This window comes from Podarcis bocagei (assembly GCF_964188305.1).
Source record: "Podarcis bocagei genome assembly, chromosome: 7".
In the NCBI taxonomy this organism is placed as follows: domain Eukaryota; kingdom Metazoa; phylum Chordata; class Lepidosauria; order Squamata; family Lacertidae; genus Podarcis; species Podarcis bocagei.
The window spans coordinates 88,618,216-88,637,873 of record NC_138132.1 but is presented as its reverse complement, the minus strand read 5'-3'; the positions used below and the strand labels follow the sequence as shown (position 1 = coordinate 88,637,873).

Sequence of the window (19,658 nt, the reverse complement as noted above, 5' to 3'; positions counted from 1 at the left end):
CAGGTCAGGGTGGCCAGAAACAAGATGAATCCTTTCACCACAGGTGGCATCCATTCATCTCCTATATGAGACATGACAATCGAGAGAACCGCCCCAGGCACATGGAAACATCTGGAGAGACCTATTGGACTGGAGACTTTAATATGCATTACAAACCAGTTCTAACATCAAGAAATGGCAGAATTTTGTTGTTGTTTCTTATTGTATTTTAAATTATATAAAATATATAAAAAAATAACCAGGTCCTTGGAATTTCAGGTAAACTTCCGGAGAAGCTGGGTAGCTCAGCAGAGAATCTGATCCCAGGCTTTCAACCGGCTCCTTCCACAACACAGGCAGATGCGTTTGGCTCATCTCCTCTTGCACCTGTGTCAGGTATGCCCAGATGGGATGTTATTTGCAGCTCTGAACAATTCAATGCAGAAGGTCTTTCCAACGGAAGCAGGCAGTGCTTGTCAGGCTGATTCTGGACTCTGCTTGTGTCCCTTTCAGTTGCCATCTGGGGAGATGGAAGGCAGGCTACAAGTAGGCATTATGAGGCTGGCCAGGCTGAGGATAGGGGAGCACAGGGCCTCAGCTGCAAGGCGGTCAGCTATGTTTGGGTCAGGTGACCCCCATATCCAGATCTCCAGCCCAGGTTCCCTGAGGGGGCAGGACCTGTAGTGTGAAGTGTTTCAGGCAGAAGCTGCTGCCCTGTTGGCTAAGCAGAAGGACTAGGTTCTTGGCATTTGTACCAAGCCTGGTCAATTGGGAGGCTTATTACTGCCTGCCATTCACAGGGGTTGGCACTGCACACTCCAATCTATCCTGTGCCTGGAGAGGACTCATGGTCCTGGGTAGTTGTTAGGCCAGGGCCCAGCCTCAAGCTGTGAGGCTCTTCATTCACTTAGCTGAGTATGGACAGCACCTGCTTCAGAGATGAATCAACAAGTGGAAAAAGTGGGGACCCGGGAAGGGCTGTACTTGATTCCATCTGGAGTGGACAGTTCATTAGCTTCCTTCTAAAACCTGGGTGCCTTCTGCAGGCTTAGAGAAGCTGACCAGCCTAAATCCAGTCCTGCCTCTAATCTCATGAAGTATGATCAGGTTTTTATTGAGTCTGGCTGGTTTCTGGAGCTGCTGGAAGCCCCTGCTGTGTGCTGAGACCACCTTGGAGAAGAGCACAGGGCTTTAAGAATAGTCGGCAAGTAGCCTGAATGTGTGCTTTACCTCCTATATTTTCATGTTAAATGCTAAATGCGATGAGGCAGCAACTGTGGCCCAAAGTGATGTTTTTTAGAGCTTTGGTGGATACTCCATAAAACACAAACCTGGTAGTTGTCATAAATTCTGGAGTGACTTCAAGATTATGCTGCTTAAGCCTTTCCCAATCCACTGCCCTCTAGACATTTTTGGACTCCCATCATCCCAGAACATGGCAACTAGGGCTGATGGGAGTTCTAGGAGCCACCAGTTTGGGGAAGGCTGTCCGACTGCAATGTGCTGCATGTGTGGCTGACTTTGAAAATAGTTTGGGAACTTTATTTATTTATTAATTAAAAACATATCCTGCTTTTTACTATGTAGGTCTCACAGCAAAAAAGTAATAATAAAAATACACTGCACAAATTTTAAAACATGAATTAAAGCTGCCAAGTCTAAAACTTCAGGAGTTTAAAATCTTGAGAAAAGAAAAAAGGGAAACATCTGAGCAACATTCAGTGTGCAAAGGTCTACTTGAATAAAACAGTTTTGACCAGACACCTAAAAAACTCAGTTACGGGTGGTGCCAGTCTTAACTTCTTGTGGGTAGGCCCTCCGTAGAGTTGGGCCCACAACATTGAAATATGAGTCGTGCTTCCAGCTTTCAGGTAGTGCAGAACTCAGAGGTCCGCCTGTGGACAGTTGTGGGCCGGTCTTCTCATCTCTTGTCTCCTGAAGCAGCTGCGCTGGCTGCCATTTGATCATGCGACAATTCAAAGTGCTGGTTTTGACACTTAGAGCCATAAACTGCTTGAGTTCTGATTATCTCAGGGGATGTCTCCTTGCATTTGAGATCATCTGTAGAAATCATGCTGCAAGTTCCAGATAAACCATTGCAATGAGCAGGTAATATGGGATTGTTTTATATCGGTTTATTTGTTTTAATGTTTTGTACTATTTTTTACGGAGCAGGGTCTTCTGTGCAGCAGCCCCATTGCTCTGGAACTTTTCCCCAAGGGAGGTTCATTCAGCCTCAGCCTTCCTGGAGAAGTTCAATGTTTTTCAGAGGGCCTTTGATTTCTGGCACTGCTTGTGTCTGCTCTGCTTTTTGAGGGTTTTATCAATTTGATTTTGCCATTTTTATTGGATGGTTTTATAGACCATTATGAAATTTAATGAATAGTGGTATAAAGCTGTTGATAAGAGTAATAATATAGTATAGCCATGCATATTGACTTAGAGACTTCACTCAGTTGCGACACTCTCAAAGAAACACAGTAGCCCTCCCCAAGGCTAACAGAACATATGAATAATGAATTAATCCTCGCCATGCGAACTGTTGAGTTTGGAGAGGGTGGAATGACCTGATACCCTTGGAAGAAAAGTTGTTACTTTGGTTCTGCGGGTGGTCTACTGTGATTTTGGATCAACTCACCAATTATTCACTGATAAACTTTTTGGTTGAGTGGCAGAATAATATCTGCAGCTTGCTGGAGGGGTCCCATGGGGGTGGGAGGGTAATACTGCCGTACCCCCAGATGCATGTGGCAATTAAATGGCTTTTCAATGCATCTTTGGTCTGTTTGGCATCTTCCTGTGCTCTGCTTGACATCTCTCTCTCTCTCTCTCTCTCTCTCTCTCTCTCTCTCTCTCTCCCTCCCTCTCCCCATTCCTTCCTTTCCTAACTTCCTCCTTGCTGCTCACCCAGCTGAAAAAACAAAAGATATCTTGGACTCTAGCCCTCCACTTCTGGCTGTTCCCGATCCTTTCATTCCTCTTCCACTATCAGATACACCAGGTAACTGTGAGTTGCATAAACAAGATGGGATTTAGCAGAAGGGATCCCACTCAAAGGTGTTGCCACCCAAAGTTACTGTTTGGGTGGCCTTGTATACAAATGTCAGTAAGTGAATTCAGATGGTGTGTTATGTTGAACTATTCAGAGTACGACTTGAAAGTCACCTGTTTGCTTCAGCGTGCTTCCTGGAGGTACCTGGATGCCAGCAGCTACCAAAGGGGCTCCTCTGAGCACCCTTCTGGTCCAGACTTGGTTCTTGGGTGGGTTGGGTTCAAGGTAGATTGGGTTCATTTGACCTTGATCTTTTAAGATCATGGTAGAAAATGTATTAGTGGATGTTGTCTTCTTAGGTAACCTATAAATATTGGCCTGGCAGGCTCTCAGGGACTCATCAGAAGTTACTGGGGTGGGGAGTGTTGCAATAAGGGAATGATGTACCAGAATCCATATGTACCAGCTGAACATTTTAAAATCTATTAATTCGATGAAAGGACCCTGTTCTGCTTCTCCTTTCATATCAGTGGGTTTTCATGGGATCTGTTCCCAGTGAATTAATGTGCTTTGGTGTTACCTGGCTTTTATTTTTTAAATAGTGCTTTATTTGCTACTCATGGGCTGCAACTGCTAATGGAAACGTAACTGCTGCAAGAAGGACAGAGGTGACGGCAAAGCATCTGTTCCAATACTGAGAAATGAGAAGTTCAGGCTCAAAGCATTCATCTTCTCTTGCCTTGGAATGGGAGCCAAGTCTCCTTAAAATAAGCTCATGGCAGGCTGTCTTGCTTGATTAGTCATTACAGAGTGTGGTAATGCTTTTAATTCTGTGCACTAGGCACTAGTTCCTCCCCCCTTTTTTTCTCATGAGGATGAGCCCTCCCAGCCACAAGGCAAGGTAAGGGCGGTGACTGGCAGGCATGTCCTGTCCAGCATAGTTTCACTATCAATGGTTAAATTCACAGCCTTCGAGGGGATTCTCTGGCTGCTGTTTTAACAACATATGCTGCGGTCAAATGAAAGCATAGCAGAACTGCAAGCCCTTCTCTCTGATGCCTATTATTTCATAAATAAAACAAGGTACCAGTGGTGAGAATGATGATCAGGCCAATAGCTGTTACATGCAAAATTTTGTTTCTAGAAAATCTCTTTTCATCTCCCCACCTACACCCAGCCCTGCAAAGCAATTTTTTAAAATAGTCCTTATAGCTGTATAGATATGCTTGAAAGGATAGTGGGGGGACCTGCTTGCTGAAATCTTAGTAGCCACATGGGTAGATTTCCAAAGTCCCACAGCATAACTACCGTATTTTTCGCTCTCCTGGCTTCAGGGATAGCTGCGCAGCCTGCATTCGCTCCATAAGACACACACACATTTCCCCTTACTTTTTAGGAGGGGGAAAGTGCGTCTTATAGAGCAAAAAATACGGTTCTTCTCTGCTCTTCCTCCAAGACTAGCAAAACCCAAAATAATTTATGCAGTGCAAAAGAAGCACTGCGTGTTTTCTGGATACCAGATTCAGTTTTTTCCTTGAGCTGTGTTTGGATTTCACAGACAAAAGGCATGAAATATGTGCTTTCCTTTCTCCTTCTACAGTTTTAGCCGCCCTTTGTAACGAGCTCCTAAGATGGGATTGACTTGTTTTGGAGAACAACATGTGCCCATTGGTTTGTTGACACCTCAAAGGTTAAAAACAAGGCAGCCACCTAGAGCAGCTGCTTGGAAAGGTCCCATGGTCTTTAGCCAGCCTTTGCCAAATTGGTGCCCTCCAGATGTTTTGGACTGCAACTCCCATCAGCTCCAGCCAGCACGGTCATTCTCCCATCAGCAGCAGTGCTATACAGCTGTGCTGGCTAGGGCTGATGGGCGTCGTAGTCCCAAAACATCTGGAGGGCACTAGGCTGGCAAAAGCTGCTCTTAAGCCTGCTATTCTGAATGTGCTGTTTGATGGGATTCTTACTAGATAGTTTTTCTTCCCCAGCTGATGTCCAAGGAAAAGGACTCTGCTGCTGTGTGCTTTATTGAAATAGCTGTCCTTTTCTTTCCTTCCATGGCTGAAGAGTGAGTGAGTAACATGCTCAAAAAGCCTATGGGGTGGTTTTTTGTTTTGTGCATCTTGATTGTTCAAAGTGATAATTAATAATGGTTGAATTGCATTTTGGGAGAGTTTCTTTTTCCACCCTAATTAAGGATGCCTGCTGTAACGTGTGCACTGCTTGTTTATTTTTGGATGTTTAGCCAGGACATGCAGACAGCATGGGGTGGTTTAAAAAGAGAAGTCCAGGTGGCAAAAGCAAATATTTTTATCCCCAAGGTCATTTGCTGAAACAGCTCCACCTGACTCAACCGTGCCCACTGCAACCTTGCGCAAGGGTAAAGTAATACTCACTTCCACCTTCCACCTGCTTTGCAAAGCTGACAAAGGGAGCAGCAGCCCCCGAAAGCCGATGGGAATAAGGAGGGGTGGAGCTTGCAACAACTTTCTTCTGTTGCCTTTCCTTCTCCTCTCCGTGTGGAAGAGGAAGCCCCTGTTCTCAGCAGGAGCCCCGTGTTGTTGTTGTTTATATCTTGTAGTTGTTGGTATTCATCTGTCTTGAGAGACAATGGAGTGCACCTCCAGGGGTGAAGTCAAACAACTCCGCTAGCAGCACTGATGACCTCCCTGGGGCTCAAGCCTGGGCAGTGTTTATGGAGGTCCTGGATTGCCCAGATGATAAGACTCCCCTCTTGGTCTCACTAGTGTGGTCCAAAGGAAAGCCGAGCAATAGGTTTGGCACCAGTTTGGCTATAGGAGTTGCTGGAAGGAGGCATACAAGGCACCATCCATCTGCCTTAGGGACTCCACCCTGGCTTTCTCCTTAGTCTTTTCTTCTCCTGAATCCCAGAAGGCAGCAGAGGTTTTGGATCAGAGTTTTCATTCTCATAATTCCCAGGTTGATGAGCCCCATCTGCCTCTCACTTCCCTCTACAGCACATGCAGAAATCACGTCCTTGACCGTTGGACCCACTCATCCGCCAGAGCCTGTCTTCACATGTAGGTGAAGTCCCTAATTCCCTAAGGGTTTGAGGCCCATTGGTTACCCTCACCTGGTTTAGCCGGTTTTTACATCACATTTTATTATTATTTATTTATTGCATTTATATCTCACTGTGTTCTCCATGGAGCCCAAGGTGGAGTACATGGCCCTTCCTCTTTAATCTCATTTAATCTCCATAAACAACCCTGTGAGATAGGTTAGACTGACAGCCAAGCCCCGCCCCGCCCATAAATGAGCTTCATGGCCCAGGTCCTACTCTGACCACAGCATCACACTGGCTCTGATAGGATATCACTGTATGCATTTGTTCAGAAGCACAGCCCATTAAGCTCACACTCCCAGATAAGTTGTATGCTAAGGCTGCTGTCGTATTCACCAGGGAGTGGGGAGCTGAATCTGGTCAGCAGGCTGGATCCAAAAGTCTCCCACCCCACAGGCCGCTTTGGCAAGTGAGTGGGACATGCCACCTGTCAGTGCACATGAGGTCAGGTGCTTTAACTTCAAAGGGAGAATTAGCACATTCTAAAATGTGCTCCCAATTCTTCCTTTCCGGCTAGAATTCTGCACTTTTTGAATTTGTTGCTGCAGGTCTAGTGCTGGATTACACCAGTGGCTGGGAAAGAGGAATCAGTATGTTTTTTTTATTCCCATGTCCATTTTAAGATTCCCTCCCCCCCCCCTTTATGCAGATCCTGGTTACTTAAACGTGCATGCACACAGCAAATCAGCCAGAGAAAAATTTGCACACAGCTGTTGAGAGATTCAAAGCCCTCTTCATGCAAATCTACTAATTGCAGTCCTCCAGGAATATAATTTGCATAATGCATAATTCATTTTGTCTTTGGGGGACAAAAGGCCAAAAGAGAGAGAAAGAAATCATGTTGGCTTCTGGGATGTGAGAATACCAAATAGAGAAGTCAAGCCACTTATCACTGTGTGACAATGGCAGATATTCAAGAGATCTTGGAGACAATAATTGCACCTGCTTCTGCTTGAGTGTAAATTAAGGGAGGTTCTGGCTTTACTGCACCGAATCAACTTTGGGAGCTTCTGTGCACATTATGGGGATGGTGCAAAGCACTGAAATTAAACAAGAAGCTCTGAAATGCTGCACCAAACCTGTCCCCTGTGGTTGCCATGCTGGCTGGTATTGATGGGAGATGTACTTCGTACACCTGGAGGGCATCAGGTTGGGCAAGGCTCCCCTGTGGCATGAGGTCCCAGGTCACAACCAAACATCTGCCATAAAACTGCTGTAGCAGAACATGCAGGTTGCTGAAAACATCCCTGCCAGATTTGGAGGGAGAAGGGACATCTATAGGACTTTCCCCTATACGTTCCAGGGAGTGAGACCACAGAAAGTACACAGCCCAGAATCATAGAATCATAGAGTTGGAAGAGACCACAAGGGCCATCGAGTCCAACCCCCTGCCAAGCAGGAAACACCATCAGAGCACTCCTGACATATGGTTGTCAAGCCTCTGCTTAAAGACCTCCAAAGAAGGAGACTCCACCACACTCCTTGGCAGCAAATTCCACTGCCGAACAGCTCTTACTGTCAGGAAGTTCTTCCTAATGTTTAGGTGGAATCTTCTTTCTTGTAGTTTGGATCCATTGCTCCGTGTCCGCTTCTCTGGAGCAGCAGAAAACAACCTTTCTCCCTCCTCTATGTGACATCCTTTTATATACCGTATTTTTCGCACGATTGGACGCACCGGACCATAGGACGCGCCTAGTTTTTTTGGGGGGAAATAAAGGAAAAAAATTTTCCCTTTATTTCCCCCCCAAAAGCAGGTCAGGGAAACCGAACCAGGTCGAGGAACAGCGGGATAGTGGCGCTGCGCCTCCCTGCTGTCCCCCGAGCTTGTGGGGCTGGCTGATGTCTGCCTAGCGCGCGGGGCGCTCTGCTTCAGGGCGCCCTACCCGCCGGGCGGCAGGCTGCTATCCGCAGCTTGGGGAGCCTTGTGGGGAACTGCTGCAGGGCTCCCCACGCTGCGGATGTATGCCTGGCGCGAGGGGCGCTCTGCTTCAGGGTGCCCCACCCGCCGGGCGGCAGGCTGCTATCCGCAGCGTGGGGAAGCTTGCGGGGAGCTCCTGCAAGGGTCCCCATGCTGCGGATGTGTTCCCAAAGCGCCGGGAGCTCTGCTTTCAGGGTGCCCGACGCTCCGGGAAGCAGGCTGCTATCCGCAGCCTAGACACGGCTAGCGGACCACTGCGCTAATCCCGAAGCTTGGGGCGTGCGGAGCTCAGCGTGCCCCAAGCTTCTGGGCGCCGGCAAGGTCTCCGCTAGCCCTGGGAGAGCCCCGCGACGTCGCGGGGCTCTCCCAGGGCTAGCGGAGACCTTGCCAGCACCCAGAAGCTTAGGGCGCGCTGAGCTCCGCACGCCCCAAGCTTCGGGATTAGCGCAGTGGTCCGCTAGCCCTGGGAGAGCCGCGCGACGTCGCGGGGCTCTCCCAGGGCTAGCGGAGACCTTGCCGGCACCCAGAAGCTTGGGGCGTGCTGAGCTCCGCACGCCCCAAGCTTCGGGATTAGCGCAGTGGTCCGCTAGCCCTGGGAGAGCCGCGCGACGTCGCGGGGCTCTCCCAGGGCTAGCGGAGACCTTGCCGGCACCCAGAAGCTTGGGGCGTGCTGAGCTCCGCACGCCCCAAGCTTCGGGATTAGCGCAGTGGTCCGCTAGCCCTGGGAGAGCCGCGCGACGTCGCGGGGCTCTCCCAGGGCTAGCGGAGACCTTGCCGGCACCCAGAAGCTTGGGGCGTGCTGAGCTCCGCACGCCCCAAGCTTCGGGATTAGCGCAGTGGTCCGCTAGCCCTGGGAGAGCCGCGCGACGTCGCGGGGCTCTCCCAGGGCTAGCGGAGACCTTGCCGGCACCCAGAAGCTTGGGGCGTGCTGAGCTCCGCACGCCCCAAGCTTCGGGATTAGCGCAGTGGTCCGCTAGCCCTGGGAGAGCCGCGCGACGTCGCGGGGCTCTCCCAGGGATAGCGGAGACCTTGCCGGCACCCAGAAGCTTGGGGCGCGCTCAGCTCCGCACGCCCCAAACTTCGGGATTAGCGCAGTGGTCCGCTAGCCCTGGGAGAGCCGCGCGACGTCGCGGGGCTCTCCCAGGGCTAGCGGAGACCTTGCCGGCACCCAGAAGCTTGGGGCGCGCTCAGCTCCGCACGCCCCAAACTTCGGGATTAGCGCAGTGGTCCGCTAGCCCTGGGAGAGCCGTGCGACGTCACGGGGCTCTCCCAGGGCTAGCGGAGACCTTGCCGGCACCCAGAAGCTTGGGGCGTGCTGAGCTCCGCACGCCCCAAGCTTCGGGATTAATGCAGCGCTCCGCTAGCGGTGGGAGAGCTGGGTCTCCCTCTGCTAGCAGATAGCTTCCTGAAGCCTGGAGAGCGAGAGGAGTCGGTGCGCACCGACCCCTCTCACTCTCCAGGCTTCAGCGAAAGCCTGCATTCGCTCCATAGGACGCACACACATTTTCCCTTGCTTTTTAGGAGGGAAAAAGTGCGTCCTATGGTGCGAAAAATACGGTATTTGAACATGGCTATCATATCACCCCTTAACCACCTCTTCTCCAGGCTAAACATGCCCAGCTCCCTTAGCTGTTCCTCATAAGGCATCGTTTCCAGGCCTTTGACCATTTTGGTTGCCCTCCTCTGGACACGTTCCAGTTTGTCAGTGTCCTTCTTGAACTGTGGTGCCCAGAACTGGACACAGTACTCCAGGTGAGGTCTGACTGGAATCCCACTGGACAATTCACCCCTGGCCTTAGGTATTAACTAGGATTAATTCTTTTCTTTTGGCCACGTGCAATAAAAGGGGGGGGGAACGATTTGTAGGGTGTGTGACTCATCTTTCTATGATGTAGCTAATACCATGCATGGTTGTTTTGCAAAGTTTTTGTGAACTAACCACAGCACTTGCACAGAAACAGGAGCATGCAGTTTACAGGGCTCTGTGTTTCATGAATGCCTTTGGGATTCTGCAGCTCTCCTTACACACAGAAGTACATTTGAGCCGTGGCTGCTGGTACCCATTCCTGAAGACATGGAGTCAGGGAGGGCGGGAGAAAGTTACTAATGCCAATTATGTACTTTTACTGGGACTGCTTCTTCTCTCCATGTTGATAAGCTGAGAGAAAAGCTGTGTGTCTGTGTCTGATGGTGGGGCAGCTTCAGATGAAATGTGGCCATTTGAGATTTTTGCAGTCCTAACACCTCCTTCTATTCCTTTACTGATTTTCTCCTTCTGTCATTTATGTTAAATGCCCACTTCCAAACATATTCCAGACATCATCAAGTATGACTGAGCCTAGAAAACTGAGCACTCTTAAGAGGTTAATTGAAATCCTACATTTTAAAAATCCAGTGTGTCTCCAAAAAAACCCACCACACTCAAACTAAAAGGAACAGGCAATGCAGGTTGATTAATTTGTATAGTTTAGCTTGGCGCTTTGGGGTGTGTGTGTGTGTGTGTGCGCGCGCGCGTTTGAAAAGGAGTCAGCAACAATTCTGGGCTAATTCTCTACTGGCTAACAAGATGTTTTAGTGCAAGGATGCTAGAACATTCACTGTGATGAGCCAATTAAATGGGGCACCTTGGGGAGGCTACAAGTACAAAAAGTGTCTGTGGTCTTGTTTCTGTTTATGTGATTCAGTTATTAAAGGACCAGCTGGAAAAATCCAGGGCCCTGACTTTTCAGGCTGTTGCATGTTTAACCAAAGGATCTATATCTGCAATTAAATGCATATATTGGTGAAAATAACCCTGATAGAAATCCTTTAAATGTTAGGTGCGTTGTTGACCTTGTTGAACAATTGCTGTTCTGCTTTAACCAATTTTTTGTGGTTTTTGCTTTATTTCTTTCTGCTTCTCTCCTTCCTCATTTCCTGCTCTCTCCCCCTCCCCTGCTAGAAAAACTGATTGAGGGCCTCAAATCTCCTGAGCCTGCACTCCTCCTCCCTGATATCCTGCCTCTCGCTGATCCCTTCGGTAGCACCCCTGATGCTGTGAATGGTAAAATCCTGAAAAGCCTCTCTGGCGTGTTCTGTCCTGCATGTTGACCCACCGGCATTGCATGTTTTGAACCGTGGCAAGCATGTGCCCAGAGGTCAAGTCAGCCAGAGCCCACAAAAAGTGACTTTGGGAGACAGAGGGTCATAGGGTGTTGTTCAGTGTTTGGAATTCACTAGCCTATCGCTGAGTCTGCGAATCAGACATGTGAAGTTCCTTCACCCTGGGCATCACCGCCAAACCATCTCCTTCCCTTGTTCCACTAATTCTCCGCTTTCTGTAATCTATCACTTCTTCCTCTCATTTTTATCCTTCCCCAGTGGGAAACTCAGGCCAGATCTACATGTGCAGCAAAAATGGGATGGTAGAATCCTGATGTGAATGGACTTCAAATTATACAGGAGGGCAGGAAAGGCTCATTCACTGGGCAGACGTGGGGAATCTTTGGCTCTTCAGAGGTTACTGAACTTGCAGCTCCAGTCGGCGCTAGCAAACATGGTTGATGGCTAAGAATGATGGGAGTTGTAGTTCAGCAGCGTCTAGAGAGCCAAAGGTTCCCCACCTTGGGGGGGGGGGGCAAATTGTCAGCTGAGCTCAGATAAACAGAAGTATGAGATTACTTTACTCCATATATGCCCACTTGACCTCTTTGATAGGCAAAACTGGCATTGTTACAGGTGCCACGTAATACCTGTCCAGTGTTCGTAATAATTTGACATTTTAGTGTGGCAGCACTGGATCTCCCTGCCTGTGGATATCAGGCAGGTGCCTTCACTGTATTCTTATCAGCACTTGCTAAAAACATATTAGTTTAGGCTAGTATCTAGAATGCCAATGCAAATTGTAATCTGTTTCTCTATACCATGCATAATTTTATATGCTTCTAGCCTGTTGTCTCCTACTCACCTTTTCCCTAAGCAAAAAAGTCCCAAACATCTATCCCCTTGATCATTTTGGTTGCTCTTTTCTGAACCTTTTCCAACTCTACAATATCCTTTCCAAGGTGAGGCAACCAGAACTGTACCGGGTATTCCAAATGCAGTTACGCCATAGATTTATTTAATTGTACTGTATTATGATACTGGCAGTTTTATCTTCCGTTCCTTCCCTGGTGATCCCTAGCACAGAGTTTGCCTTTTTCACAGCTGCCCTACACGGGGTCGACATCTTCACTGAGCTATCTGCTATGACCCCCAAGGTCTCGTTCCCAGTCATTCACCTACAGTTCAGTCCCTATGAGCTTATAGGTGAAATTAATATTCTTTTTGCCCTGACGTGCATCACTTTGCACTTGTTTACATTGAATTGCATTTGCCATTTTGCTGCCCATTTCTTCAGTTTGGAAAGGTTCCTTTCGCAGCTCTTCGCAATCTCTTCTTATTTTAAAGAGCCTGAGCAATTCAGCACTGTCAGCAAACTTGGCTACCTCACAGCTCACCCCTAACTCTAGATGTTTATGAGCAAGCTAAAAAGCTCAGGTCCCAATACTGATCCTTGGGAGACTCCACTTTCTACTTCTTTCCATCCAGAGAGCCGTCTATTTATCCCTCCTCTCTACAATCTACTAACTTAACCCATCCCTGATCCACTTCACCCCCCCCTCCCCACTTTCCTGCTCTGAAATGATGCGTCCACCTATTTCTGCTATGTTTCTTCTTGCATCCTTAGAAATGGTTTGGCGTGCCTGGGTCTCTCTTGCTCTTGAGGAGCCTCAGTGCTTTTCTCCTCAGATTTTAGTTTCTCTCTGCCGCATTCTTTCCCTTGCTCAAAGACTTAAAAGCCCGGGATACGAAACACCCTCTGGCCCTTGCAAGCCTAAGCTCCCACAGCATCCTGAATGGGCCCAGACAAGACTGGCTGGCTGGCCTAGTCCATCCTCTGGTCTCCCTTGTGCCATATCTTCCCTTCACAAAGCTGAGAATTTTTAAAGCTGTTGCATGTATGGAATAGCCATAAATATATACCTGATGTTCCTTTTCCCAAAATGTATCTTGAAAGGTGCACTTAAGCCACCAGTATTGCAAGCACATCTTTTTCTCAGTTCAATGCATGCCATAATCCTGGACACTTTTGGAAAGCTAAAGAGACCTTTCCTAAGCATTTTAAGTAGCAAATTATTTCCAGCTGCCTATTTGCCGGAAGAAGAAATCGAACCAGCTACTGAAGTTTCATGGCATGTTAAAGCCAAGCCTTATAATGAAGCTGAATCACAGGAGTCTGGGCTGCATGCTTCCGTTTTTGAGAATTGTCTGCATGTGTTAGAAAGCACATGGGGGCAATAAGGATCGTGAGCCTGACAGGCTCCATCTGCTCATCCCTAGCAACGAGAGCAGCTCTGCGGTGCAGAATACATCCAAATACCACAGCTCAGTGGGCAGGGCATCTCCAGGGACCTGCAGCTTGCACCATCTTCGTCTGGCCAAAGGGTCAGGTTGAAAGAACTCCTGCAGTTGTCCCTGCCCACATGATTCTGCATCCTGGAGGGGGCATGGAATCTCCTCCCATGGCTGTGGCATTGATGCTGTCAGAGGTACGTCTGGAAAGGAACCTCACTGACACTCGGAAGTTTGGGCTTGCACAGGTCTACCAGTGTGCTGGGTCTTTCTTGTTCTGTGCTTTCCTGGGTGCCCAGGAATGCACAGCTGTGCCGATGGGAATATCCCTTTGAAAATCACCCTCGGACCAAACTGACATTTAGTAGTGGGCAATCCAGGTGTTGGAATGTCTCTGCCTGCAGTAGGATGTCCAGGGCTTAGTGTTTCAGGCTATGGCCTTCTTTTCCTTTCTTCCTCTGCTGAACCTCACCTAACTTTGGCTTCTGCTCTGTTCCTTTGTGCCTTCGGAAAGGAAAAGCTGAACTAACAGTTGAGAGTCTCATCCCGGGCCTTGAGGCTCCTGTGTCGCAGCATATATCATCGCAGACAGACTCTGTGGCTTCAAACAGAGCAGGTTGGTGGGGGCTTGAGCTCAGGCGGGCCATGATGTCAAGCTGGTGACACCATGATGAAGAAATGGGTGGGCTTCTGTGTCTTACATTCTCAGCACTGGGGCATTGTCTGCAAGCTGAACTTTTCTTTAGAGTGTTAATTTGAAATTTTAAAAAGATCCATACACCTTCCCTGGGGTGCATATATATATATGCACAACCTCTCTCCAAATGCTACACATTTAAATAAGGCAAAGTATTAAACAGCATAACATTCTGCAACCTGCAGCCTTGGCATTATCAACACCACACTCTCACAGAGTTAACAGATTAGAATCAGTCTCATCTACAGTTCAGCCCAGAGTGCTGTAACTGTAATCCTCCTATCATATTGAATTTCAACTCCTTAAAATCCAGAGCTGTTAAATAAGCAGCAAGGCATCTCCCAAAGCCCTTTAAGATGATATTTTTAAGAACCACCACCACCACCTGAAATCAATTTATTTGTTCAGAGGCTGCTTGTATATGCCGAGTCCTTTCAAAACGACTAATTTTGTCCCCACTTCAGCCCAGGATTTTAAAAACTGATGCATTCAAGCTCAGGATGAGTTGCAAGCAGACAGCTTGCCAGGTGTGACTGCTAACCTCCTCTTCTCTGTACTGTTTTCTTGCTTGCTAACCGGGGGACCATCAGATTCTGTCACTGGGGAGGACTCCCTGCTTGACTGCTCCCTGCTTTCTAATCCTGCTGCTGACCTTCTGGATGAGTTTGCTCCTTTAGCCGTTTCAACCCAAGCTCACAAAGGTAAAGTTCCTTTTAAGTGTTGTGTACAAATGGGAGAGGAGGTTGGGGAATGTGAGAAATGTGCAACATGAAAGTGGTGGAAGCATCTGTGTTGAAAGCTGTGGTGGTCCCTGTGTGCCAAGGCAGGATGGTGGTTCAATTAGCAGGATCCTGTTAATTCCAAATTATTTTTGTGTGCCAAATGACAATGCCTTCATTTCTTCTTTCCTGGGTCCAGTGTGATCTCTTAACATGAGTTTCTGGGGGCTGGATGGGGGTGAACCCCTACGTTGGCACGCCCTTCCTCTTCCTTTCTCTTCAGATCACAGTGCAAAACTTCCTTCTTCCACGAACATTTTTGTCATAGCTCTTCCACAGTTGATGCAGCTTAGTGGCCAAGTGTTTGAGCTGCAAGTTGGGCTCATAGGAAGTGAGCAACACACTATTTCAACCACTCCCAACCTGGTGCCCTCCAGATGTTTTGGGTCACAACTTCCATCAGCCTGGGACAGCCTAGCCATATGATTCTCAAGCTGACAGGAGCTCTGCTGTGCTGCCTGGAGATGGTGGGAACTTCAGCTCAGGCAGGTTGAGGTGCCAAGTTGGGAATTTGCCCAGCCTGGTCTGAAATATGGGCTTCAAAATTGCTGGCGTTCCTTCAGCGCTTGCCTGTGGAGTTCTTTCTCTTCCTCTGGTCTCTCCATCCTCACTCTCTAAATGTAAGCTGCTTGTGGGGGGAAGCCCACCAACAGAGGCGAGCAGCTGTAAACCTCTGGCAGTAGAATCTTTTGGGTGTAATCTGATATCGAGGGCTGCGTGCCTGTGCTCCACTTGGTTGTGTCAGATGTTGCTTCTCAGCATCTTTTGCTTGTGTTCCCCAGTAAAGAGCAGGGTCTTTTCATTGGTGGCTCCCTGCTTGCGGAATGCTCTCCCTGGGGAGGCTCGCCTGGCACCATCGTTGCATATCTTCAGGCGCCAGGCAAAAAGATTCCTTTTTAACTGGGCCTTTTGCTTTTAACTACTTATGACCTTTTAGAGAGGGTGGGATATTTTAATGTGTCACCTCCCTCCCCAGTCTTCATGTGTGTGGGTTTGCTCTGGGTCGCCATGACACAAAAGCAACTAATACATTTAACAAATAATAATGATGGTGATACGTGCCGTGGATGCACATGGCTAGCACTTAAATAAATTAATTGTCCTCTTGGCACATATGCAGTGTTTTAGGAACGGCTGACCGCTGCCATGTGTGTTTCGCAATGTAGCTTCCGGCCTTTGGGAATGAGCTTTCCAATCTGGCCTGGCCCCACCTCCCCAGCCCAGGCGGGCCATTGGCTCTGTGTTGGGCAGGAAGGGGTATAAGGACTTCTTTCCAAGCTGAGCCTTGCTGGGAGTGAACATAGTAAGCTGCCTTATACAGAGTCAGACCATTAGCCTGTCCAGAATTGCCTGTGCTGACTTGCAGCAGCTCCCAGCCCTATATGGAGAGGCTGAGGATCAGAGGCACCAAGTGCCGTGCAACAATGGGGGGGGGCTCATCGCGTGCACGTGACATCACACATGCAACACCCCCATGTGATGTCACAAGTGTTGGAAGGAGACCACGAGGCCCAGTGAGGCCCTCCGTCGCTGCAGGGAGGCCTGGCAAGGCCCATCCCCTCAAGAATTTTTTTTTTTGGGGGGGGGGTCAGCCCCATCACTGCATACTTTGGGGAGGGGAGCTGAGCTGTCCTCCGCCCCATAGAGTTGGCACATATGCTGGAGATGGAACCTGGGACCTTCTATATTCAAAGCGGCTGCCCTGCGGCTGAGCTATGCCCCATTCCCTTGAGTGAGCAGATCTGCTGGAGCTCCAGCGCATCTTGTGTTTCTGGCCTGGCTTTTTTTACCCCATGCTTGTTCTCTGCTCTTGCCTCCTAGTGGGGCTCTTTGCCGTCACAGCTCTTAGTTCCTGGCTCACTCCACACTGCCTGCATGTGGCCCAGGTGAGCTTTGCCCACCAAGCAGCAATAAAATACTCCTCTTGGTATGGGCTACATCTGCCTGGAGTTCTAGTACATCAGCATCTTTTCCTGGGAATAATGAAGCATGAGCAACAAAGGAAATCGTTATGAGCAAGAGCACCAGTTTTATGTTTTATCCGTAGCTGGATGTGCAGTGAGCAAGTGCAACGGGAACGGATCCGTGTTGCTTCCACTGGAGTAAGTAACGAAGAGTGATTTACAGTTCTAGCTTGTTCTAAACATTAGAATGAGGTTTCTGAGGATAGGAGCTGTTTGCTAGTATAACAGCTAACCTCAGAAGGTGGTGGAGGTTTTTAAACAAGGATTAGATGGCCATTTGTCAGGGAATCTTTAGTTGTGGTTCCTGCATTGCAGGGCGTTGGACAATAGTCTCTATATATAACAAAAGAATTAAAATTGGAGACCATCAACTAGCCATTGTGGAAAGATGTCTTGTTAATTCCCAACATTAGCCTGGCAGAATAGAAGAGTTTTCCGCAGGTGTTTAAAGATTGACTCAGAAGGCACCTGCTGAATCTCTAGTGGCAGGGTGTTCCACAGGACAATGTTCTGTTTTGAATTGCTGTCAGATGAGCCTTGACAGCTTGCAGGATGACCAACAACGCTCTTGCAGATAATCTCTGTGATCAAGATGGGATAGAAGGGTTTAAGTGGCCCTTAGGGCACCCTGGACCTAAGTTGTTCAGGGCTTTGTAAATTAATACAGGCCCCTCAGACCTGGCTTGGCAGCAGATGAGCTTAGTTAGGGTTAGTTAGGATTCTGTTGTTCTCTATGTTGGAATCTGGGTGTGGGAAGAAGCGAAAGTGTATGACATGAGTGGGAAAGGTGATCTGCTTAATTTCAAAATAAGCAAAATAAGGCAGGGAATGGGTCTATCTGTGGTCCTCCAGATGTTGTTGGATTCCAACTCACTCAACCCAGCTAGCATGGTCCATAGTTGGGGGTGCCTGGAGCTGTAGAATATCTGGAGCTTCCCCATCTCTAAAAGAAGTCCAGGTCATTTTCTGGCATCCTCTTGGTGGAGGTAGAAATTAACAATCTTTGTTTACAAGTTGGGGGGGGGATGTTACAGATGTTGCATTTCTTCCAGTCAGTAGCACTCTGAAAGCAGATTGATTCCTTGGAGAAGTTGCCTTACTCTTGGTGTGTGTGTGTGTGTGTGTGTGCGCGCGCATGCACACAAACTGTCTGAAGCTGGTATGCTGAGTTTCTTCTAGCATCACCTTACGCCACTAGGAAGTTCTGCCGTTGCAGGACTACTAAGTGGCAGCTGCTTTTGCTGGGGGTTTGCCACTTTTCAAAAGTGACTCAAAAGGATCTCTTGTCAAAATCTGTGCCAGAACTGAAACCACACCTGACAGCTCTGGGCCAGCCTGAAATAAGCCCTTGCCCTCCACTGCGAGTGTCTTGGGAGCATGTGGGAATATCACTGAGCTCGTGGCTTGGAGAAGGAGCCCTGTTTTCCACAACTGTGGCATCTCGAAGGGGGTGGTAGACTATGTTTGCCTTCACAAACGGTGATCCCACCATGAGTCTGCGTTCTGTGAACCACCCTGAGACCTCAGGGTGTAGGGTGGTATATAAATTATTTACAAAATTATAATAATAAGTCTACCAGAGGCCCCCACCCTCTTGGTGGAGCAGAGCGTTGACTCATCTGAACCAGGGCTTGGGCTTGTCTCTCTCTTCACTGCCTTTTCTCGTGCCTTGTGAGATCAGGTCCCTGGGAACATTGCTAACTCTCTAACGCAGCCTGGCTGCTTTCTTTCTCACAAAACTGCCTCTGCTGCTGCCACTGCTGCCGCTTCTGTTTATTTTTCATGTTTATACCTCACTCTCCTTTTTAACTCATAACAATTTAAAGCTCCACCTTCCAACCTCGCCTTTGCTCGCCTGGTGTGTCCTCCAGCTGTTTGGGACTGTGATGGGAGCTTTTCGACCCAAACAGCTGGAAGACATGGCGGGTTGGGTCCGCTAATCCTTCTTTGCAACAAAACACATGCAGCTAATGTTGTTTTGGTGGTTTCTAACCAGCTTTCTCTGATCTATCTTTTTGCTCCTTTTTAAAACTTCCACCCCTCCTCCCATCGTGCTGCAGAAGATACTAACCTGATCTCTGGCTTCGATGTCCCTGAGGGCTCTGAAAAGGTGGCAGGAGACGAGTTTGACCCCATCCCTGTGTTGATATCCAAAAATTCACAAGGTAAGCAGGCAGACTGGGTGTGACTTGAGATTTTAAGGCAGTGTCTTTCTTTGTGGTAGCATGTATGGCCTGAAACTAAACCTGAGGCTCAAGGCTTGCAGGGTCTCCATGCCTGAGCCCAGTCTTCTTCAGCTTCCATAGTCTTGGCAGCGCTGGGCTCCTTTCAGTTCCCACTTCTTGTGACAAGGACACGTTGAGGAGAGGTGAGCATCCCAACATCTTGAGTAAAAAGAAAATTATTTTGGAATCTGGCATAATAGTGTTACTGCCCCAAATCTCCTGATCGTAAGCGGGTGGGCGGAACTACCTCTAATCATCTCCAAAGGACCCTTGTGATTTAGAACCAAATTCCAGTATTCAGGATTTGGTTAGGCTCCCACCAGGGGCCTATACCAACCCAAGGAGATTAACAGTTGATTTCCATCACTACTCTACGGCTCCTTCCACTACCACGCCCTCGTGGTTTAAAAAGCAGCTTGCAATGTAACATGATTAGGAGACAACCACCCACCTTGTGCCCATGGAACTAATCCTGAGGGTCTTTGAATCCTGACCCAGAGTTCACTGCTGGGAATAGCTATAATACAAGCTTGATGATTTGTGGTGGAAGGAATCAAGGGTAGGGCCTCTTGGCCAGGTGACCCATTGGATTCACATCCCCTCTCTCCCACACATTGCCATCCTGATTTTTGACCGGGAGTTTCATATA

At 48.4% G+C, this 19,658-nt stretch overlaps 1 protein-coding gene across 9 annotated transcripts in view; it reads left to right on the top strand.

Annotated features, from left to right (window-relative positions):
* AAK1 (AP2 associated kinase 1) overlaps positions 1-19,658 on the top strand; it is a 120,802-nt gene that overhangs the window by 81,647 nt on the left and 19,497 nt on the right. For 3 of the 9 annotated variants that reach the window (XM_081202933.1, XM_081202932.1, XM_081202940.1), the window contains exons 16-21: positions 259-375; positions 2,891-2,980; positions 10,913-11,014; positions 13,859-13,960; positions 14,632-14,742; positions 18,845-18,949. In XM_081202933.1, coding sequence (XP_081059059.1) covers positions 259-375; positions 2,891-2,980; positions 10,913-11,014; positions 13,859-13,960; positions 14,632-14,742; positions 18,845-18,949 — 627 coding nt within the window. The remainder of the gene's footprint in view (positions 1-258; positions 376-2,890; positions 2,981-10,912; positions 11,015-13,858; positions 13,961-14,631; positions 14,743-18,844; positions 18,950-19,658) is intronic. The other 6 variants (XM_081202934.1, XM_081202935.1, XM_081202936.1 and 3 more) reach the window with 6 other exon arrangements.